This window comes from Cetorhinus maximus, chromosome 29 (assembly GCF_964194155.1).
Source record: "Cetorhinus maximus chromosome 29, sCetMax3.hap1.1, whole genome shotgun sequence".
Lineage (NCBI taxonomy): Eukaryota > Metazoa > Chordata > Chondrichthyes > Lamniformes > Cetorhinidae > Cetorhinus > Cetorhinus maximus.
Window position 1 is genome coordinate 22,983,838 of NC_135907.1, and position 24,483 is coordinate 23,008,320.

Here is a 24,483-nt window from a genome sequence, read left to right on the forward strand (position 1 = left end):
TCCACGGAGCTAGAGATAGATAAAAACCTATTCACGGCTCCTCTCCTTCTCTCCCCTCAGGTGGGCTCGTTCTTCATGATTAACCTCTGCTTGGTTGTCATAGCGACGCAGTTCTCGGAGACGAAGCAGCGGGAACACCAGCTGATGCAGGAGCAGCGGGCGCTGTACCTGTCGTCCAGCACGGTGGTCAGTTTCACCGAGCCGGGCGACTGCTACGAGGAGATCTTCCAGTACGTCTGCCACATCCTGCGCAAGGCCAAGCGCCGCACGGTGGGCCTCTACGCCAGCTTCCACGCCCGTCGTCACGGCGACCGAGGGGCTTCCGATCTCAGCGGCTGCCAGAAGGAGTGCGGTAGGTGACTGGGCGGGGAAGAGGCTGCGATCGTGGAAAGTTAGTCCATATCTAACCAATCCATCTGGTGGCTGGAGAGCCGTGTTACCGAGAGACTGCTTTAGTTGATTTATTAACAGAGCTGCTGGATTAGCTTCAGGCCTCCAGCTAGGCCCCAATGCGCCCTCCAGACCCGGAAAACTCCGCGCCTTATAAACTCCCGCCCACGGTGCTCGGTGCTGATTGGCTGCTCTGACCAGCGACCCTCACTCCGCCAAGGCTGGCCTTACAACCACCATCGCTGCATCCCCTCCCCCTTTAAGTCCCCTGTTTCACATTCCTTATTTACAGAGATTACTTTACACGGAAAACGACAATCGAAAACCTTAGAAATAATCGCACTGGCGCTTTGGATAATTGGTCAGCTGCATCCCAGTTCAAACCGGGCAATGTTGTGGACGCTCTGACCTTCGACCTTCCCCCTTCAGTAGTGCCTGGGATGGGCGTCTCTGTAGCTGCTTTGGCGAGGGATTCCGAGCTCCACCCTCCAACGGACCACAGAGTAACTGCGCCTTTGATTTCTATTCAGTTTATTGTTCAGCAGCTCCCGGTTATAATCTCAACGCTGCCCTGGCTCAATGTTGGTGGCGATTGTCTTTTTTCTCCTTTTGCTGGACGCTCCCTCGCTCGCCATCGATCCGGCCCGCACCCTGGTCACTCGCCCTTCTCGACGGGGCTAACCCAGCGCTGGCCCTCTCGACGCGCTGTCCCACTCACAGGACCGACAGGCAGGCCTCACTGTCACGGGGGACCTGTCTGCTTCCCAGCTCTTCCCCCGAGCACTCGCTTGCCCCTTCTTTTCTTCACCATTGCAACGCCGCATTTCCAACACTCTCCGACGCTACGGTCGCTGTGGCCTGACCAAAACATCGTGCCAGGTCGCACGATCTAAGGCTGTTCACCGTGTCGTACCTGTGCTTAATCTTGCTGCAGCCTGCCTGACCACCGCTGACCACCCTGTCGTGTTACTTTAACGATATAATACCTCGGATTTATTTACTGCACAAGACACGAGGCACCAATCGCCCGTAAGGGATCGGGTAACACCTTGTAGATTCATTTATTTAGACTAAATCAGGAGATCGGTTGTACATCGGTAAAAAGCTTAAAGACATCAAAGCAAAAATGAAACTAAGACTGGATCACATGACACATTTCCCTTCTGGTGATGTCGTGCTGATATCCCTTAAAGACATATTACAACACCTGGCAGGCAAGTTGTACAAAGCAAAGCTCCCATAAACGGCAATGATACGAATTTCTCCGCTCTTCAGTGAAGTTAGTTAAGGGATTTGTTGGCCCCAGGACATAGCTCCTTTATTGTTCTTCAAAACCGTGGTTGTGTGATCATTTACATCCATGTCAGTGGGTAGAGGGTGTCTCACTCCCTCAGTACTCCTCCTCTGACAGTTCAGTACTCCTTCATAACTCCTCATTGAATAGTGCAGCACTCCTTTGGTACTGCCACTACGACAGTGCGGTACTGCCTCAGCGCTGACCCTCCAACATTGCGGCGCTCCCTCAGCGCTGACCCTCCGACAGTGCGGCGCTCCCTCAGCGCTGACCCTCCAACAGTGCGGCGCTCCCTCAGTGCTGACCCTCCGACAGTGTGGCACTCCCTCAGCACTGACCCTCCGACAGTGCGTCGCTCCCTCAGCACTGACCCTCCGACAGTGCGGCGCTCCCTCAGCGCTGACCCTCCGACAGTGTGGCACTCCCTCAGCACTGACCCTCCGACAGTGCGGCGCTCCCTCAGCGCTGACCCTCCGATAGTGCGGGGCTCCCTCAGCGCTGACCCTCCGGCAGTGTGGCGCTCCCTCAGCACTGACCCATCGACAGCGTTGTGCTCCCTCAGCAATAACCCTCGACAGTGCGGCGCTCCCTCAGCACTGACCCTCGACAGCACCGTGCTCCCTCAGCACTGACCCTTGACAGCGCGGCACTCCCTCAGCGGTGACCCTCGACAGTGCGGCACTTCCTCAGCGCTGACCCTCGACAGTGCGGCACTCCCTCAGCGCTTTCCTGGGAGTGCCAACCTGGATTTTTTCTCAAGTCTCTTAAGAGTGGGCACGGAACCTAGGACCTTCTGACTTAGAGAGGATGCTACCCACTGAACCATGGTTAACATCACAAGAGGCAACTTATCACTAGATAATCAGGGAACTCTCCTGCCAAATTTCTAAGCCACAGATTGGAGCTGTCTGTCAGGTAAGCGCTGTATAGAAACATCCTAGTTTCAGCAAACAACTCAACTGTTCACTGTCTTTTTCTACTAATGTCTTTTTCAAATAACAGACCATAGAATATATATGTAGTGCAACATTTTCAATCGATGAATCTCTTGTGTAGAACTGGGTTGAATTGTTAGTAAAGGCCAGGATTGCTACAGATTCAGTTCTTGCAAGTTTAGCCAAGGTGAATGTGAAATGAATAATGTGTTTGTATCAAATGCCTCAATTGAAATTGTGACTCATTTCATATGAACTCACACCGTACAATCTCAGCGATCTAAAGGCGCTGAGGGAGCGCTGTGCTGTCAGAGGGTCAGTGCTGAGGGAGTGCCACACTGTCGGAGGGTCAGTGCTGAGGGAGTGCCACACTGTCGGAGGGTCAGTGCTGAGGGAGCGCTGCACTGTCGGAGGGTCAGTGCTGAGGGAGCGCTGCACTGTCGGAGGGTCAGCACTGAGGGAGCACCGTGCTGTCGGAGGGTCAGCACTGAGGGAGCACCGCGCTGTCGGAGGGTCAAGACTGAGGGAGCACCGCACTGTCGGATGGTCAATGCTGAGGGAGTGTTGCGCTGTCAGAGGGTCAGTGCTGATGGAGCTCCGCACTGTCGGAGGGTCAGTACTGAGGGAGCGCTGCGCTGTCGGAGGGTCAGTGCTGAGGGAGTGCCACACTGTCGGAGGGTCAACACTGAGGGAGCGCTGCACTGTCGGAGGGTCAGTGCTGAGGGAGTGCCACACTGTCGGAGGGTCAGTGCTGAGGGAGTGCCACACTGTCGGAGGGTCAGTGCTGAGGGAGCGCTGCACTGTCAGAGGGTCAGTGCTGAGGGAGTGCTGCGCTGTTGGAGGGTCAGTACTGAGGGAGTGCTGCACTGTCGGAGGGTCAGTACTGAGGGAGTGCTGCACTGTCAGAGGGTCAGTGCTGAGGGAGTGCTGCCTGTCGGAGGGTCAGTACTGAGGGAGTGCTGCACTGTCGGAGGGTCAGCACTGAGGGAGCACCGTGCTGTCGGAGGGTCAGCACTGAGGGAGCACCACGCTGTCGGAGGGTCAAGACTGAGGGAGCACCGCACTGTCGGATGGTCAGTGCTGAGGGAGAGTTGCGCTGTCAGAGGGTCAGTGCTGAGGGAGTGCCACACTGTCGGAGGGTCAGTGCTGAGGGAGTGCCACACTGTCGGAGGGTCAGTGCTGAGGGAGCGCTGCACTGTCAGAGGGTCAGTACTGAGGGAGCGCTGCACTGTCAGAGGGCCAGTGCTGAGGGAGTGCTGCAGTGTCAGAGGGTCAGTGCTGAGGGAGTGCTGCAGTGTCAGAGGGTCAGTGCTGAGGGAGTGCTGCAGTGTCAGAGGGTCAGTGCTGAGGGAGTGCTGCACTGTCGGAGGGTCAGTGCTGAGGGAGCGCTGCACTGTCAGAGGGTCAGTACTGAGGGAGCGCTGCACTGTCGGAGGGTCAGTACTGAGGGAGTGCTGCACTGTCAGAGGGTCAGTGCTGAGGGAGTGCTGCACTGTCGGAGGGTCAGTGCTGAGGGAGCGCTGCACTGTCGGAGGGTCAGTGCTGAGGGAGTGCCGCACTGTCGGAGGGTCAGTGCTGAGGGAGCGCTGCACTGTCGGAGGGTCAGTGCTGAGGGAGTGCTGCACTGTCAGAGGGTCAGTGCTGAGGGAGCACAGCGCTGTCGGAGGGTCAGAAATTCAGAAAGCAAAGTGAAGAGAGCTAGCAGCAGAGGATACCAACATTGCGAGGAACAGAAAGTTAGTCAGTGAATAGTGACTAAACTAACATCAAACTTCGCTTTTGAAAGCCATTTAATTGTAGGACAGAGGGAAGGGAAGACTGAATGAGACAGAGAGAGAGAGAGAGTGGCACAGAGTGAGGAAGAGATAGATTGGAGATTTATTTTACATAGTAAATTATGATGACCCGGAACACACTGCCTGAAAGGGCAGTGGAAGCAGATTCAATAATAACCTGGAAGAGAAAATTGGATAAATGCTTGAAAATGAAAAATTTGCAGGATTATGCGTAAAGAGCAGGTGCAGTGGAAATAATTGGATAGCACTTTCAAAGAGCTGGCACAGGCACAATGGGCCGAATGGTCTTCTCCTCTGCTGTAAGATTCTATGACTCTAAAGAGTTACGAGTGCATAAGGGCTATACCAGGCGAATTTCCTCACTTTCTGCTACCAAAACTAACAAACTTCCTCAAAAGTTATGAGACGAAGCCCAAGGAAACTGAGCCTCATAAAGGATTGGACTCCCACTTCCTTATTTTTACTCACAGTGCCTCATCCATCAGACACACTGCAAAATGCTTCACACATGGGGCATGACCTTTGATGTGCTGCAAATGTTGTGAAGTTAATCCATCTCAACTTCCCTTTCATCCCAATGTATCTCGCGCCCCAGAGTAATTGACTCCACACTCCTGACTGAGAGACTACGCCAGGTAAATCTCTCTCTCTCCCTCTGTCTCTCTCAGTACTGAGAGTCCTCCTGATATCAGGAGCACATAAGAAGTAAGAGCAGGTGTAGACCATACGACCTCTTGAGGCTGCTCCACCAAATGACCGAGCCTGTCCTTCTGCCTCCCACCTGCTTCCCATATCCTGTGATTCCCTCAGAGAGTCCAAAATCTATCTGAACCCTAAATATGCTCTATGATGAGTATTTTAGATCTTTACTTTGACTCCCAAATTCCATTTGCGTCTCCCCTAGCTTACTTAGATGTGCTAATCTGTGTTTACTTAATCTGCCAATGCCTTACCTACCTTATTGCGGCCGCCCCTAAACCACCTCTATTGAATTGGGATGCAGTGTCTCTAGCAAGACTGGCATTTATTGCCAACCCCCCGAGTTGCCCCGAAAAACCACTTCAGTCCATGAGTGATTTGGCACAACTGAACTGTTTGCTCGGGCCACTTCAGAGGGCAGTTAAGAGTCAACCGCATTGATGTGGGCCTGGGGTCACATGTGGAGCCCATTCTCCCCGGAGCCCTGATCAATATTTATCCCTCAACCAACGTTGCAGCAACAGATTACCTGGTCACTACCACGTTATTGCTTGTGGGATCTTGCTGTGCGCACATTTGGCTGCCACTTTCCCTGCACTTACAACAGTGACGACACTTCAGAAGTATTTTTTGGGCTGTTAGGTGCTTTGAGATGTCCCGCGGTGGTGAAAGGCGCTATAGAAATGCAAGTTCTTTTGTTTTGAAGGAACAGGGAATAAAACTGAAGTTGATTCTGATCTGGGCGCGAGTGAGAGCTCTGATTCGTCCTGGCCTTACCGTCTTTTATCTCCAACATGTTCCTGTGCATTGCTTCCCCTTCTTCACGACTACTGTCTCCTTCTTTCCAGGGCACTACCACATGACAGAGAATCTGGAGTACAAGCCACAGGCTATCGTCCGGCCCATTGCCCTGACCTTGACCTCTGACCCGAGCCGCTGCCCACAGTGCAACAGCGTTGACCTGACCCCGGGGGCCAAAGCCTCAGACCTGGCCAGCGCCGAGGCGGGAGAGGCTGGCGAGGCCGCGTTGGAGAAAGAGGCAGAGGCGGAAGCGAGGGGGAGAGGAGGCTCGGAAGGGCGCATGAGGTGGTGCATCGGGTTGTGGAGCGAAGCGCGTGGCAAACTGACCAGCATCGTGGAAAGCAAATATTTCAACCGGGGCATCATGATGGCCATCCTCATCAACACCATTAGCATGGGCATCGAGCACCATCAGCAGGTACGGCTCCAGCGACATGTCTCGCTCGGGCTGCTGTTTAATTAAAGCTCGGGAATGACTTAGTGAAGCTACGAAAGGCGTCCAGCTGTTCCTGTGAGTGAGCTCATTGCCAATGAGCTGCAGGCGGGAGAGGCAGGTGCGAGACCTGAGGAGGAATCTCTTCTCCCAGACAGTCCCCGAAGGGGAAATGAAGGCAACTCTGAAGTTCGGGGCCATATGTAGGGGCTAATTTATGCGTGGGATAGGCCAAACATTCCACTCCGTGGCTTTGCCAATAGAATTGGGAAAGAAGATGAGGCTATAGCCTTGTCAATCACGGAAACGATCGAACCCGCAATGTTACTGAGGAGCTCAGTTACTGATCGCCCTCAGTGCTGCTCTAATGGTCGCATGTTTACCAGGAGAGGTAGAAAGAACGTGCATTTATATAGCCCCTCAGCACATTCCAAACTGCTTCACAACCCATGAAGCGTATTATTTGAAGTATATTCACTGTTGTAATGTAGGAAACAAAGCAGTCAACTTGCGCACAGCAGGATCCCGCAAGCCGTCATGAGACCATGACCAGATCATTATTTTTTAACGGCACTGGATGAGGGATAAATATTGGTCAGGACACCAGAGCACTGCCTCGTGACAGAGAATCTGGAGTATAAGCCACAGGCTATCGTCCAGCCCATTGCCCTGACCTTGACCTCTGACCCGAGCCACTGCCCACAATGCGACAACGTTGAACTGACCCCAGGAGACAAAGCCTCGGATCTGGTCAATGCTGAGGCCGGAGAGGCTGGTGTCCAATAGTTCTGTCACTGACCTCCTCTCCTCTTGTAGACACAGCCTGATCTTTGAATTGGGGAGGGAAATGAGAGTGTGCTGCAAGGGCTCCAAACAAATCTATTTATTTGGGCTTCAGCTAATTCTAGTTTTTCTTTGTTCCTATTTTGCCCCTCGTCACCTCTTGTGGCCACTGCACCCAAGCTGGTCAAGGGGCAAACTGCCCCCAGACATCGGTTATTAGAATGAGGGGGGAGTCAAGGGTTAAAGGTGAACTCTCTTCACCCAGAGGATAGTAAATATTAACGTTTTGGCCACTGGATCGTCTACGTCCACCTGAGAGAGCAGGCAGAGGCTCCACATCTCACCCGAAAGCTGGCACCGCTGACTGTGCAGCACTCTCTCAGTACGGGATTCGGTGCTCAAGCCTCTGGAGAGGGGTCTGTCACCCATGAAGCTCTTGGCTTAGAGACAAGGGTGCAACCCGCTGAGCCTCGGCTCATCATTGCGTTTGGCCATAACCCTTTTCGGTAATCGTGCATTTTCTGAAGTCCTTTGTTCCTTTGCATTACCCCCCCCCCCCACCCCCCCCCCCACACCCCCCCCCCCTCCCCCACCCCCCCCCCCCACCCACCCCCCCCCCCCCCCCCACCCCCCCCCCCCCCACCCCCTTTAAGCACGATCGATAAACTCACTGTTGTGTTATTTTGTCAGACTTATATAATTTAGCTGTGAGTCATGCTACCCCAGACTCCCTGGTGATAGGAACATCATGTCCAATAGTTCTGTCACTGACCTCCTCTCCTCTTGTAGACACAGCCTGAGCTTTGAATTGGGGAGGGAAATGAGAGTGTGCTGCAAGGTTTCCAAAGGAATCTATTAATTTGGGCTTCAGCTAATTCTAGTTTCTCTTTGTTGCTTTTTTGCCCCTCGTCACCTCTTGTGGCCACTGCACCCAAACTGGTGGAGGGGCAAACTGCCCCCAGACATCGGTTATTGGAACCAGGGGAGCCAAGGGTTATAAAGGTGAACTCTTTTCACCCAGAGGATAGTTTCCGGTACTGAGAAGCGTCATTGAAACCTACAGTTTAAGAGGCAATTTCTCGTATCTGTGCAAAGATCAAGGACCCGCTGCATCTAATGGCTTTCCTCCACTTGTTCTAGAATGTTCTGTGTTCACTCTAAGCTGCTAATTTTGAAGCATTTGGGAGTAGGTTCACTTCCTCGCTGCGAGCTGTTGTTGAGGCTATCCTAACACAAGTGCAGCCGAGATCAGGAACTCACCGATGCACAAGAGCTGGCCTGTGTCTCGCTGCTCCCTGATACCAGGAACTGTTTATAATGTCCAGCATCTGCTTTAACCCCAGTAGGATTTCAAAACCAAATGGGGTCTGCCTGTAAACAGGGGCTCACGAAGATGGCTGGCCAGAAAAGCCTCTATTTCACAGATCGTCTTGGCAATTTTACATAGAATATGCAGAAACAGTTCATTCGGCCCATCTAGTCCTTTCTGGCTTTTCTATTCCACATGAGTCTCCTCCCATTCCATCTGCCCCATCTCAGCCTTTCAGCACATCTTTCTATCCCCATTTCTCTCATGAACTCATCTAGTTTCTCTGTTGAAAATGTTTAACCACTTCCTGTGATGGCAAGTTCCATATTCTAAACACTCCCTGTGCAAAGACCGTTCTCCTTATTTTCATATTGGATTTATTAGCAACTGGTTTTTATTTAGGGCCACAGGTTTTTGATCTACCCAAACTGAGGAAACGTTCCCTTCACATCTATCCTTCCAGCCCATCCAGCATTTTAAAGATCCCTGTCAAGTCCCCGCTATGTCTTCACACGTATTGCTGCAGCCGAACTCTCGCGTACGCAAACTGATTAATCAGAAACTCTTTGATGTTTAACTCAAGGACATGGGGGGTGGGGGAGGAGTGTGGAGGTGATTGGGGGGTGTGGGGGGGTGGGGAGGAGTGTGTGGGTGATTGGGGTGTGGGGGGGTGGGGGAGGAGTGTGTGGGTGATTGGGGGATGTGGGGGGGGTGGGGGAGGAGTGTGCGGGTGATTGGGGGATGTGGGGGGTGGGGGAGGAGTGTGCGGGTGATTGGGGGATGTGGGGGGGTGGGGGAGGAGTGTGTGGGTGATTGGGGGATGTGGGGGGGTGGGGGAGGAGTGTGTGGGTGATTGGGGGATGTGGGGGGGGTGGGGGAGGAGTGTGTGGGCGATTGGGGGTTGTGGGGGGGTGGGGGAGGAGTGTGTGGGTGATTGGGGGGTGTGGGGGGGTGGGGGAGGAGTGTGTAGGCGATTGGGGAATGTGGGGGGGTGGGGGAGGAGTGTGTAGGCGATTGGGGGGGGTGGGGGGGTGGGGGAGGAGTGTGTGGGTGATTGGGGAATGTGGGGGGGTGGGGGAGGAGTGTGTAGGCGATTGGGGGGGTGGGGGGGTGGGGGAGGAGTGTGTGGGTGATTGGGGGGTGTGGGGGGGTGAGGGAGGAGTGTGCGGGTGATTGGGCGATGTGGGGGGGTGGGGGAGGAGTGTGTGGGTGATTGGGGGATGTGGGGGGGTGGGGGAGGAGTGTGTGGGTGATTGGGGGATGTGGGGGGGGTGGGGAGGAGTGTGTGGGCGATTGGGGGTTGTGGGGGGGTGGGGGAGGAGTGTGTGGGTGATTGGGGGGTGTGGGGGGGGTGGGGGAGGAGTGTGCGGGTGATTGGGGGATGTGGGGGGTGGGGGAGGAGTGTGTACGCGATTGGGGGATGTGGGGGGGTGGGGGAGGAGTGTGTGGGTGATTGGGGGGGTGGGGGTGTGGGGGTGGAATGTGTGGGTGATTGGGAGGTGTGGGGGGGTGGGGGAGGAGTGTGTGGGTGATTGGGGGATGTGGGGGGGGTGGGGGAGGAGTGTGCGGGCGATTGGGGTGTGTGGGGGGGTGGGGGAGGAGTGTGTGGGTGATTGGGGGGTGTGGGGGGGGTGGGGGAGGAGTGTGTGGGCGATTGGGGGTGTGGGGGGGTGGGGGAGGAGTGTGTGGGTGATTGGGGGGTGTGGGGGGTGGGGGAGGAGTGTGCGGGCGATTGGGGAGGTGGGGGGGTGGGGGAGGAGTGTGTGGGTGATTGGGGGTTGTGGGGGGGGTGGGGGAGGAGTGTGCGGGTGATTGGGGGATGTGGGGGGGTGGGGGAGGAGTGTGTGGGCGATTGGGGGATGTGGGGGGGTGGGGGAGGAGTGTGCGGGTGATTGGGGGAAGCGGGGAGGTGGGGGAGGAGTGTGCGGGCGATTGGGGGAAGCGGGGAGGTGGGGGAGGAGTGTGCGGGCGATTGGGGATGTGGGGGGGGTGGGGGAGGAGTGTGCGGGCGATTGGGGGAAGCGGGGAGGTGGGGGAGGAGTGTGCGGGCGATTGGGGGAAGCGGGGAGGTGGGGGAGGAGTGTGCGGGCGATTGGGGGAAGCGGGGAGGTGGGGGAGGAGTGTGCGGGCGATTGGGGGATGTGGGGGGGTGGGGAGGAGTGTGCGGGCGATTGGGGGAAGCGGGGAGGTGGGGGAGGAGTGTGCGGGTGATTGGGGGAAGCGGGGGGGTGGGGGAGGAGTGTGCGGGCGATTGGGGGAAGCGGGGAGGTGGGGGAGGAGTGTGTGGGCGATTGGGGGATGTGGGGGGGTGGGGGAGGAGTGTGTGGGCGATTGGGGGAAGCGGGGAGGTGGGGGAGGAGTGTGCGGGCGATTGGGGGAAGCGGGGAGGTGGGGGAGGAGTGTGCGGGCGATTGGGGGAAGCGGGGAGGTGGGGGAGGAGTGTGCGGGCGATTGGGGGAAGCGGGGAGGTGGGGGAGGAGTGTGCGGGCGATTGGGGGATGTGGGGGGGTGGGGGAGGAGTGTGCGGGCGATTGGGGGATGTGGGGGGGTGGGGGAGGAGTGTGCGGGCGATTGGGGGAAGCGGGGAGGTGGGGGAGGAGTGTGCGGGCGATTGGGGGAAGCGGGGAGGTGGGGGAGGAGTGTGCGGGCGATTGGGGGATGTGGGGTGTGGGGGAGGAGTGTGCGGGCGATTGGGGGATGTGGGGGGGTGGGGGAGGAGTGTGCGGGCGATTGGGGGATGTGGGGGGGTGGGGGAGGAGTGTGCGGGCGATTGGGGGAAGCGGGGAGGTGGGGGAGGAGTGTGCGGGCGATTGGGGGAAGCGGGGAGGTGGGGGAGGAGTGTGCGGGCGATTGGGGGAAGCGGGGAGGTGGGGGAGGAGTGTGCGGGCGATTGGGGGATGTGGGGGGGTGGGGGAGGAGTGTGCGGGCGATTGGGGGGTGTGGGGGGGTGGGGGAGGAGTGTGCGGGCGATTGGGGATGTGGGGGGGTGGGGGAGGAGTGTGCGGGCGATTGGGGGATGTGGGGGTGTGGGGGAGGAGTGTGTGGGCGATTGGGGGAAGCGGGGGGGTGGGGGAGGAGTGTGCGGGTGATTGGGGGATGTGGGGGGGTGGGGGAGGAGTGTGCGGGCGATTGGGGATGTGGGGGGGGTGGGGGAGGAGTGTGCGGGCGATTGGGGGAAGCGGGGAGGTGGGGGAGGAGTGTGCGGGCGATTGGGGGATGTGGGGGGGTGGGGGAGGAGTGTGCGGGCGATTGGGGGATGTGGGGGGGTGGGGGAGGAGTGTGCGGGCGATTGGGGGATGTGGGGGGGTGGGGGAGGAGTGTGCGGGCGATTGGGGGAAGCGGGGAGGTGGGGGAGGAGTGTGCGGGCGATTGGGGGATGTGGGGGGGTGGGGGAGGAGTGTGCGGGCGATTGGGGGATGTGGGGGGGTGGGGGAGGAGTGTGCGGGCGATTGGGGGATGTGGGGGGGTGGGGGAGGAGTGTGCGGGCGATTGGGGGATGTGGGGGGGTGGGGGAGGAGTGTGCGGGCGATTGGGGGAAGCGGGGAGGTGGGGGAGGAGTGTGCGGGCGATTGGGGGATGTGGGGGGGTGGGGGAGGAGTGTGCGGGCGATTGGGGGAAGCGGGGAGGTGGGGGAGGAGTGTGCGGGCGATTGGGGGATGTGGGGGGGTGGGGGAGGAGTGTGCGGGCGATTGGGGGATGTGGGGGGGGTGGGGGAGGAGTGTGCGGGCGATTGGGGGAAGCGGGGAGGTGGGGGAGGTGGGGGAGGAGTGTGCGGGCGATTGGGGGATGTGGGGGGGTGGGGGAGGAGTGTGCGGGCGATTGGGGGAAGCGGGGAGGTGGGCAATTTAAAATTCGGGAGTCTTGGCATTTCCCTCAGGCACGCCAGGGACATTGGGCAGGCATCAGATTGCAGGGGGCAGCAGGGGGCTTCCTTGAGCAGGGTAAATGAACAGGTTCGATTTGGTGGGAGGGGTGGGATGGGTTGGAGAAGGGATTGGGGGGAGGAAGCACCCTGCTCCTCTTGGCCAAGACGCTGTGCTGGAAAAGCAGTGACTACTTCCCTGTCCTCGCCTGCCCTTAGCTGCAGAAACCCAACAAACCCAATCTTTTTTAAAACTCTTTCCTGCGATGTGGGTGTCGCTGGCAAGGCCAGCATTTGTTGCCCATCCCTAGTTGCCCTTGAACTGAGTGACTTGCTGGGCCATTCCAGAGGGGCAGATAAGAGTCAACCACGTTGCTGTGGGTCTGGAGTCACGTTTAGGCCAGACCAGGTAAGGACGGCAGATTTCCTTCCCTCGGTGACAGTTTCAGGGCCTGAGACTAGATTTTAACTAATCGAATTAAATCCCGTCCGCTACCGTGGTGGGATTTGAACCCGTCTCCCCAGAGCATTAGCCTGGGCCTCTGGATTACTCGTCCAGTGACATCACCACCACAGCCCCTGGGCCATCATTGAAGCTGGGGAAAAAAGTCTTTGGCTTGCAGCCTCAGTAAAATATTGAAGGCAGATTGGGTTCTGGCTTTGAATTTTAACTTCTCTCGCGGCCCAATCGCACTCACTGTTGGAGTTAAGGTTACCCCAGTGTGTTAGTGGCATCGCACACAACATTTTTCAAATGTGCGAGGGACACCTAGAGCCAGTGGAGGATTCTACAAGCATTACACTGAGTAAGCATCCAGGTGAAAATGCCACCGCCTGCTTTACTCAACTTTCCCAAGTGTGTTTTGGCTAAAGCCGGGCATCATAAATATTCCATAGTCACTAATAAACCCAAGAGAGAATTCAGGAGAAGCTCTTCACCCAGAGAGGTGAGAATGTGGAACTGGCTAGGACAGGGAGTGATTGAGGCGATAACATAGGTGCATTTAAGGGAAAGCTGGATAAACACTCAAGGGAGGAAGGAATCGAATGGTATGCTGATAGGATGAGATGAAAAGGAATGGGGTGAGGCTCCATATGGAGCATAAGCACCAGCATGGACCAGTTGGGCTGAATGGCCTGCTTTGGTGTTGCAGACTCAATGGTATTCTCTGTAATTTTTATCCCTTTTCCTCCCAGTGCTTCCTGAACACACACACACACACACACACACCCTATGAGAGAGAGTTTTCTATCTGATCCCCCAATCGCCCGCCGTCATCACTCTAAGCTGTTCCTTCACCCCCACTGTCAGCAAAGCCAAGATTGGGAACTCTAGGGCAGGCGGACATAGACCTTCGATGCCAAAATGTTTGCTGTTGAGTTTGCGGTAATGTATTTTAAAGGCCGGGCAGCAAGAGATCTTCAGTTTCTGAGCTCGGTACAGGGCTGGGTTTTGTCATGAAACTTAGAGAAATGGCCATTGTGCCCCCACTCACTGACAATGGGGAAGAGAGATTCTCTCCCCGAGGGGATTAACACTTTGATCTTGGGGCGAAAGGGATATGGGGAGAAAGCGGGAGCAGGCTGTTGAATTGGATGATCAGCCATGATCATAATGAATGGCGGAGCAGGCTCGAAGGGCCGAATGGCCTACTGCTCCTAGTTTCTATGTTTTTATCTTCTTGCTATGGATTATAACCAGTGGTGTGCATGTCCTCAACAGAGAGGTTAAACCTTTCATCCAGAAAGCTTCAGTTCTACCCGGTTACCATACAGACTGTGAAGAAGAATCAGGAATTAATTATTTCACCAGATTGAGGAAAGGCTGAGTGTAAATGAAGGAGACCAGTTTAATGGGAAGGAGGCCAAGGATTACTGTTGGTGATAATTAATGAACCCTTCACTCTTTGGTTCAAATTCCTGGCCTGCTATTTTCTTGGAGAGTACTGTTCCATATATTTCCAGCAGTTTAGAGCCTGGATTAAATTTGAGATAGAGCAATATGACATTAAGGGCCTAGCCTACAATCAGCACCAATCTGAGCAGTTTTGTGTAGCTACCTATAATTGAAACCTGTAACAACAACAACTTGCATGTATGTGGCAACTTTAATATAATATAAACATTCCAAGGCACATCACAGCAGAATTGTCAAACTAACTTTGACACTGAACCATATAAAGAAAGGTAGTTGTTACTGGCATTGCGTAGAGAGGTTTATGAAGGGATTTCCAGAGCTCGGGCCCCAGGCAACTGAAGGCACAGCCACCAGCGGTGGAGCGATTAAAACTGGAAATGCAAAAGATCCCAACAATGTCAAAGATTTAGTGTTGAATCCCTGGAGACTCCGGGTCAATCATGGAGGGTTGGCAGCCACATTGTGTGTGTGAATCCCCAAGTCCTATCCCTCGATGGTTGAAGGATTTGCCCCATCAATAGGCCTGAAGTTGGAGGTCCGAATTGGAGGAGTTCAGAGGAGGGTTGAAGGGCTGGAGGAGGTTAAAGCAATATTTCCATTTATATGGCGCCTTTCATGTCTCAAAACGCTTTACAGGCCAAAGAGGCACTTTTGAAGGAGAGGGGTGGAGAGAGGGCTGAACTCGAACACACAAGAACGAGAATTTTACAATTGAGGTATTCCTGGACTGGGAGCCGATGTATGTGAACGCGCATAGGGGGTGACAGGACTCGATGCGTGTTAGTGCACAAGGAGCAGAGTTTTGGATGAGCTCCAGTTTACGGAGAGTTCTGGCCAAGAGAGCATTGGAATAGTCAAGTTTGGAAGGAAGGAAGGCATGGATAAAGAGTTCAGCGGCAGTTGACCTGAGACCCGGGGGAGGAGGGGAGGGGGGGGTTGCGCAGGTGATATTAGGAAGTAGGTGGTAACTTGGGGGAGTGGGGGGGCTAACTGGGACTTGATAACATGTGTGTAATCGGGAAGAGCTGGTGACAGGGAATCTGTTGAATCTAGCAGACTCCTTTCGCAGTTGTTAGGGCACTGAAATAGTTAATGAGTGATCGAACTGGCTATCTTTAGACTTGCAATTTAAAAAGGTCACTCAGGACTTTGACATTTAAGGAGCATTTATTTTTGTTTCCTCTATTTTTTTTATACTCACTCGAGGCCGAACACAGTCGATCGGTCAGTAAATAGGAACAAACGAAACAGAATCAGTCTTATTCTTTCCTAGAATGGATTTAACCTCTCTTGTCTCGGCACTCTACCCACACACAGGGATCAACAACGGGGACAGTTTTAGGCTGGAAGTGCAGGTTGGGGCAAATCCTTCGGCTGTAGCGGGATAGGGCTTGAGGTTCACCCCCCACAATGGGGTTGCCCACCCTCCAGGATTGACCTGGAGTCTCCAGGAATTTACCATTAAATCTATTGACGCTGTTGGGATCAAACCCAAGATAAAATTTATAGGTGGTATGAAAAGAATTCTGTGCAGGTGTAATTTTTTAATCATTTTATTTGAAAATTATTAGTTATTAAAATGTTGGGAGAGGTGAACAATGGGGCTGTTTGATCAGCCAGGGGGTCCCATGATGTAACCTCCAGGAATACATCCAATCAGAGTTGGCAACCATTACCCACCAATGCCTGGCAGTGAGTTGAGTATCTTGGCTGTGCCAGTGAAGATTGCCTGTAGAGCGGAGAGGGCGTCATTCAGCGATGCTTTGGGCAGGCAGTTCTGATCTGAAATCGGCAGAAACGGTGTGGAGTCTGGCTGCAGCTCTGGCCAGTTACCAAATCGTAGCAGAGAGGGTGGGGGGGAGATGATTTGAGGAAAAAAAGGCTGAATTTAACACTTGGGGGTGGGGAGGAGAACTGGGAGGAACAGCAGGATAAACGCAGTCCTGCAACTCTGGGCCCTGAGCCCAAATCCAGCCAAATGTGATTGATTTAAAATGTCTTCCGCCTCTTTAGGAGCTCAGGCGGCCTCGATCCATTTCCTTGCGGGCTGAGGTCAAAACACAAAACAGCTCCTAACTTGATAAAAGCAAAGTGCTGCAGAGGCTGGAAATCTGAAATAAAAACCAGAAAGTGCTGTAAAAACTCAGCAGGTCTGGCAGCATCTGTGGAGAGAGAAACAGTTAATGTTTTGAGTCCATATGACTCTTCTTCAGAGCTCCTAATTTAACTCTGCTTCACCCAGCCAGGTTACGTGGTCCGATCATAATAGGGGTGTCAGAACATGATGGAATATTCTCCAAAGAAGAGTCATATTCAACTTGAAACGGTTAACTCTGTTTCTCTGTCCATAGATGCTGCCAGACCTGCTGAGTTTTTCCAGCATTTTCTGTTCTTATTTCAGATTTTGCTTTTATTCTGGAATACTCTCCACTTCCTGAATGAGTGCAGCTCCAACAACACTCAAGAACCTTGACACCATCCAGGAAGAAGCAGCCCGCTTGATCGGCACCCCATCCACCACCCTCAACATTCACTCCCTCCACCACCGACGCACAGTAGCAGCAGTGTGTGTACCATCTACAAGATGCACTGCAGCAACTCACCAAGGCTCCTTCAACAGCACCTTCCAAACCCATGACCTCTACCATCTAGAAGGACAAAGGCAGCAGATGCATGGGAACACCAAGTTCCCCTTCAAGTCACTCACCATCCTGGCTTGGAAATATATCACCATTCCTTCACTGTTGCTGGGTCAAAATCCTGGAACTCCCTCCCTAACAGCACTGTGGGTGTACCTACACCACATGGACTGCAGCGGCTCAAGAAAGTGGCTCACCCACCACCTTCTCAAGGGGCAATTAGGGATGGGCAACAAATATCAGCCTACCCAGTGATGCCCGCATGCCAGAATGAAGTAAAAAAAATGCTTTGATTGTACCAGCCTGCCTTGTGTTGGACAAAACAAAAACGAAATACTGTAGATGCCGGAAATCTTGTGGGGGGGAAAAGCACGAAAACGCTGGGAATGCTCAGCAGGTCAGGCAGAGGAAGTTTTAAACTTCTAGCCTGTACCACACTGGGTGGACACCTGATGATGTTCCCAGCACTGACACTCCTCACCTTAACCAGTGTGTGTAAAAAAAAAACAAAATAGCGAGAGGCAGAAAGGAAATCAATAAAGGGCAACTTCCACAGGACAGTGCCAGGACTTTAGCAACTCATTGGACACAAGGGGATAAACTGAGTTAAAAGCAGAATACTGCGGATGCTGGAAATCGGAAATAACAGAGTTAAGGTTTCTGGTCAATGAGCCTACATCAGAACTTTGTGTTGGAAATGGATATAATATCACCTGAGCAACGCTGAGCAAGATCTTCAGAGGCCAGGTTGATTCCTGGAATTCCCTCGCTAAACCTCTCCTTCTCTCTCTCTCCTCCTTGAAGATGCCACTTGAAACCTAACCCTTTGATTAAGCATTCGGTCCTGACCCTGTTCTGATATCTCCTCATCGCTCGGTGTCAAATACTGTTTGGTAATCGCTCCTGTGAAGCTCCCTTTGGGATGTTTGACTCTGTTTAAAGACGCTGGAGGTTGTTTTTGCAATGTGGTGGGAGCTTTAAACAGCTGCTGCCTAGTCTGTGGGAGTGTGGCTGACAATGTCCCCAGCGCAGGCATCCCTCACCTTTACGTGTGTGTAAAAAAAATAGTGAATGCTAGAAAGAAAGTCAATAAGCAGCAACTTCCACAGGACAGTGCCAAGGCTCAGCAACCCTAGGAGAGAGACCAATCATAATAACTGATAACTGTTCTATTTAATATCAGTAGATGTGCCCTGGGCTCAGACCCTCTCTATCCTTGTAAACCCCTCCAGCTGTAAAGTTCCCCCTCTCCCACACTCTCTGTCCCCCTCACTCCGGCCTTTTCACTCCCTACCTTCACCCCGACATTGGCAGCCGTGCCTTCAGATCTCAAGGTTCTGAGCTCTGAAATACTTTCCCCAAACCTCTCCCCCCTCCCTTTCCTCCACTAAGACCCTTTCTCTGTCACCGAATGGTTTAGTCACCCCCTCCTAATCTGTCCTTTTTTCTTTGACTGAACACCCATTTGGTTTTGATTACACCCCCTGTCAAGCAGGTAGGATGTTTTGGTATATTAAAAGCGCTACTCAAATGCGAGTTGTTGTTGTTGTTGGCTGCTCCTTCAAGTCCCCAGCAGTGGTCTCCTGGTTCCTGATGTACCAGATCCCGTGTGCCCCCTCTCCTGACCAGCTGCCAGTTCCCATTTGGATCAGGCAGGAGACTGTGCAGGGGCCAACAGGACACTAATGGGGGTCTCCTGGGGCTGGTGCTGCCAATATCTGGAAGGTTTAGACTTGCCCTCCACAGTCCCCCACCTTGTGTTGAAATCAGGACTCACATTCTCCTTCAATGTTATCCAGCTAAAAAAAAATACTTTGCAAAATGCCCAAAATTGGGCATAATGTAACTGTTGAACAGCACAATATGTAGTGTAAACAGTTTGTTACTCATATTAGCAGCAGTAGTTCGCTAGTGCATGTTATATTTAGATTCATTTTCCATTGCACGGAAACTCTAAAAATGAAGAGTTATTGCCAGTTAATGCAGCTTTACTGGGTGAGATTGGCGAGTTAGTCTGTCATGGTGATGTGCAGGGCGCAGATATATTGGAAAATGAGAGGTGATCTCCGTGAAGCGTATAAACTTCTAAAGGGGTCTGACGGGGTAGATGCAGCGAAATCGTTCCCCCCCCCCTATGGCTGGAGAGTCTAGAACTCGAGGTCACAGTCTCAGGGTATGGGGTCGGCCAATTTGGACTGAGATGAGGAGAAATTTCTTCACTCAGAGGGCTGTGAATCTTTGGGATCCTCCAACCCAGAGAGCTGTGGATTCCCAGCCGTTCAGCATACTCAGGATGGAGATCGATAAATTTTCGGATACCAAAGGAATCAAGAGACGGTGATAGGGTAGGAAGCTGGAGTTGAGATAGAAGATCAGCCATGATATTGTTGAATGGTGAAGCAGGCTCGAGGGGCTGAATGGCCTCCTCCTGTTTCTATTTCTTATATTTGCTATTCTATCAGTCACATGTGCCACCTCAAACAGAACCTTTCCTTATCTATGTTCCATGCCTCCAGGGAGTGGATCATGTAAAGGGTCAAATGGTGCGTGTCTGGTGCAGTTTAGCTGCATCTTAGTCGCTGCCCCATTTTCTGATGTCTTTGTCCATCCAAGTGCCGAATATTCTAATGCTCTCCTGGCTTCCATAACCCATCTGAAACTCCGCTGCCCCTGTCTAAACTCGCACCGAGTCCTGTTCACCCATCACCCCTGTGCTCGCTGACCCACGCTGGCAGAACAAGGTTCTGTAAATGACAACATGCTGGTGACCGGATGATGCGTCTTTATTTAATGATGTTGGAGAGATGAAACATTGGAGTGTGCCCAGCTGGTGCCCAGCTGGTAATTGATAGACAACATGGTCGCACGCGGAGTTGATACTATATCCGGGCAACAGCCTGCATTTGTCTAGCGCCTGTAACATTGTAAAATATCCCTATTCACAGGAGCGATTATCAAATAACAGTTGACACCCAGCCACTGAGAGCGACATTAGGACAGGCGACCAAAAGTTTAGCCAGAGATAGGTTTTTCTCTCACGAGGAATTCACATTCCCTTTCTGCAACGTTCACACTGAATGAATGTGGCCAGGGTTTTCTGGTCCGCCCGCGGAATGAATCATCGCAGGCGGGGCAGGAAATTTGACGGACCGTCCAAAGGTCCGTTGATTTTGGGTGGGGCTGTGGGACCGGGAAAATCCGGGCCTATGGGTAGAATTCTCTGCCTGTCGGGCGGGTGGGCCCAACCCAATCTCCGGCGGGTGGGGAGCTGATCCCCGCCGGAGAAGCGGGCCCCACCGTCATTTTACGTGGACGGGCCAATTAAGGCCCACCCAGGGTGACGTCCGGTGGGTAGCGCTATGCACTCCCTGTGCGGGCGGGCGGGGGGGGGTGGATTCCCTAAAAGCGAGAGCGCGCTCTTTCACGCATGCACACGACAGAGCGCACATCTCCCTGAGGCTAAATGCAGCCTCAGGGAGATCGCTGACACTTTTAAAAAGATTAAAAATAGAAAAAAAAAATCCTTAACATGTCCCCCTCATGTGACAATGTCACGTGAGATGGGACATGTTCATAATTTACAGAATAACTTTATTAAAATTTTTAAAACCCTGCATCCCGCCGCTGGATGAGGTTTCATGTTTTCTCTATTCCCCGCCGGGGCTCCCGGCCGACCCGCCCACCTTAAGGTCGGACGGGCAGGTCCTTTAATTGTTTCAATGATCCTGTCAATGGCCCCAATTGGCCATTGACAGGTTGGTGGGCCAGCAGCTGATTTTGCTGCGCCCCCGCTTTCCTGAAAATTTAAATGGGGCGGGATGACGTCGGGGGTTCCGCCCGACATCATCTCGGGTCATTTTACGCGTCGGCGAGCGGGCCCCGCCCCCAGCTCGCCGACGGGAAAATTCAGCCCCATGTGTGGGGATGGAATGATAATCCACTCCATGTTTTGTGACTGACTCCTCCATGTTTTGTGACTGACTCAGTGCACCCAGTGCTCTAGGGAGTGAGACCAAGTGGGCGTTAGAAGTATCTGAGTGAAGCAGATGATGTATTCAGCATACGTTCCATTTCTGAGCTGGTTTTAAATGCCTTGCCCCGTGTCATTCACCGAGTGTATTGTAGACGCTAAAATGATGAGCAGCGACTACAGCTCCAGCTCATTGAGAAGATCTTGTTCAGTCCTCCCCCCAGTCCAAACTCACTGCCCAGCAGTTGCCAATCCTCTGGGATTGCCCTGGAGTCTCCGGTAAAGAGCAGTGCCCGAGGAGAAAATACACAGGGGATAATTATTCGGGTTCATTTATTTTTCCTTCTCTTTGAGCACTTTGGTTTATTAGTTGTAAAACATGTTAGGTGGGGGAGTCTGTTTGACTGGGGGAGACGCTCCGAGGCAGGAGATTGTGATGAAATCACCAGAAACGTGTGCAGCCATAATTGGCAATTCCACCCTGACCCTTAACTAATTTCCTTTCGCTCCATCTCCCCCACCTCCCCAACTCGTGGTTTCTCAGCTCCTTGCTCAATCTATTGCTCTGTTCTCCTTTTCCAGGACCTGCTACAAACTGCGGAATCCCTCGTCACTGCACCTCCTCAAGCCCTCTCCTTCCTCCAATCCACCGCCTTTTGAATGAATAAGAAAAGACAGAAAAAAAAAACATGCATTTCTGTAGCACCTTTCACCATCCTAGGACGTTCAAAAGCACTTTGTGGTCAATCAAACACCTTTGAAACGTAGACAACTGCTGTCATACTGGGAATGTAGCAGCCAGTGTACAGAACTGCAAGATCCCACAATTAGCAACGGGATAACAACCTGATAATCTGTCCTGACTTTTGGCAGAGGGATAAATATTGGCCGGAACATCAGGAAGAACTCCCCTGCTTGTCTTCGAAATGGTCGATCTTCCACATCCACCTGAGAGGACAGTTGGGACCTCGGTTTAACAGCTCATCTGAAAGACAGCACCTCTGACAGTGCAGTAACCCCTCAGTACTGCACTGGCAGCGTCGGTTTAGACTAGGTGCTGAAATCTCTAGAGTGGGACTTGAGTCCGTGGCCCTCTGACTCGGAGAGCAAGAGTGCTGCCCACACTTGGCATCGGTTAATCTTCATTGAACTTGTGCCCACTCTTCAGTGCCATCTATACCACTAGAGGTGGCACTAGCGAGCAGGTTAAAGCTGAATTTTTTAACTCACCGAGTCTGTCGTATTTCAGTCTTCCTCCCTCTTGATGTTGGGCAACATGTGGAGGCTCTAGGTGACTGTGGAGTTGTTATGCCACACTTCAGGAGCCTGCAAATCTAATGAGTGAAATCTGTTGGCATCTTCATCTCATTTACAACAATTCTACATCAGCCCCTGTCTCACAGCAGCTTTTCAATTAGTCAGTCCTAATTCGGGGGAGGGGGAGTTGGGGGGTGGGGTAGAGAGAGAGTCTTTTCTTCTTTTGTGTGGTAGAAGCTAAAGACAAATCAAATATCAGTAATCACGTCAGATATCCAGGCCAAAGCTTCTGATGTAACAGTGTAGGGGTATCTTCTAGACAGTCTGTGGATTTCCTCCAAGGCTAATATGGGAGGAGACAGTGGTGTAATGGTGATGTCACTGAGCTAGTAATGGTGATGTCACTGAGCTAGTAATGGTGATGTCACTGAGCTAGTAATGGTGATGTCACTGAGCTAGTAATGGTGATGTCACTGAGCTAGTAATGGTGATGTCACTGAGCTAGTAATGGTGATGTCACTGAGCTAGTAATGGTGATGTCACTGAGCTAGTAATCCTAGAGGCCCAGGCCTGGGTGCACGGGTTCAAATCCCACCATGGCAGTTGGTGGAATTTAAATTCAAGAAATCTGTTAATTATAAAGACGGTCTCAGTGGTGGTGACCATTAAACTATCATCGATTGTTGTCAGAACCCACCTTGTTCACAAATGCCCCTTAGGAGAGGAAATCTGGCCTACATGTGACTCCAGACCCTCTGAAATGGCTTAGCAAGCCACTCAGTTCAAGGATAATTGGGGATGGGCAACAGACGCCCACATCCCAAGAAAGAATAAAGGAAAAAAAACATTCAGCGATGTGCTCTAGGCCCTGACGAGGAGCCACAGCCCCATGGCTGGGGATGCTTTGATCTGCCATCGGTAGAGCATCTACCATGAGGTGGTTACTGGTTGTCCAATGTTTGCGAGGAAAGTTTGATTCTTCGGATTGTACTCAATGAGGAATCCAGTTTCTATCTTGCTCTTCTTCCAAGCAATACGCAATCAAGGCTGGGGCTCTGCAGTGGTCCAAAATGGGCTTCTCACTTTGGTGTGGTTGTTGCAAGCGATTGAGTCAAAACCTGTAATACATCTTCTCCATATCAAACTAGTGTTTGATGTGTTCGACCTCTGTTCACGTTCAACCCTGTGTTTCTTGAGTAAACTTTGCAGATGCTGGTATTTTGAGCAGGAGATGCCCTCAATGTTAAGTTGAGATATTTAGGTGGTTGGGCCTTCATGGAGTTTTCTTTAGCCCTGAAGAGGTCTGTTTGATTTCCTGGGTTCTCTACGCTCATCGGGAGGTTGATTTAATGGCCAGTTATGTGTCTTTCGGAATGACATTAGTTATGATCTAAGATCACATAGCACTGGTAAGCCGTGAGGACTTGGCCATCACTACTCCAGAGAGCGGGAAACAAAAGGACCTACTCCCCTCTGTTATGGCACAGCTGATGTTAAATGCTGAGTTGTTCAAATCCCAAAGGGAAACTTGAAACAACTTGTTTTGCAGTTTGTATAAATTTCAAGATGCGTGCATTGAATTCAGTAGTAATAAGACCACCAAGTCTTATAGGATTTTACAAAACTAGATTAAACATTTATTAATAAGAGAAATGATTTTAAATACATACATAGGTTTACAAATTGCTCCTATGATAATTTCTAAATCCCCTAATCAATCTAACTCCCAGCTACACTTTTGTTAAGGCAACAGTAAGACACATAGGGCAGGATTTTTACCTCACTGGGCAGGCGCACCAGGCGGGCCCGAGAGCGGCCGTGAAACTGACGGAGCCTGCGATCGGGTCCTGACCACGATTTCACGCTGAATGGTCAATTAATGGCCAGCAGGCGTGAATTGTGCATTGCAGCGCTCAGCGCTGCCGGGGTGGGAGCGGGAGGAGAGCGAGCGCGGAAGTGTGCGCATGCGTGGGGTGTGCACGCTGAAAGCTCCCTGAAGGTACAGAGCTGCCTCAGGGAGCTGAAGATTTATAACATTGCAAGTAAAGATTTAAAAAATAAGGTTAACACCCCCTCATGTGACTCTGTCACATGAGCAGGGACAGGGACAGGTTTAAACATTTTTATTTTATTTTTAATTCCTGTTGGAAACCTCATCCCGGCCCGTGGATGAGGTTTCATAAAAAATCCAAAGGCCACCTGGCCGATTCACCTACCCGCCAACTGTAAGGTTGGACAGGCAGTGAAAAATTGCATTTAATTGTTACTTTAATGGCCTTAATAGGCCTGTTAATTGTCGGCGGGCGCACTGCCAACTCCTGTGCGCGCACCCGCCAACCGAAATATCGCCCGAGTGCGCGATGACATCGGGACGCTCGCCTGACGTCATCACGCCTC

General features: G+C 52.7%; 1 protein-coding gene across 1 annotated transcript in view; it reads left to right on the forward strand.

The window, feature by feature from the left end:
* LOC144669350 (voltage-dependent T-type calcium channel subunit alpha-1I-like) overlaps positions 1–24,483 on the forward strand; it is a 178,287-nt gene that overhangs the window by 44,545 nt on the left and 109,259 nt on the right. The window contains exons 7-8 of the mRNA XM_078531713.1: positions 61–352; positions 5,963–6,333. Coding sequence (XP_078387839.1) covers positions 61–352; positions 5,963–6,333 — 663 coding nt within the window. The remainder of the gene's footprint in view (positions 1–60; positions 353–5,962; positions 6,334–24,483) is intronic.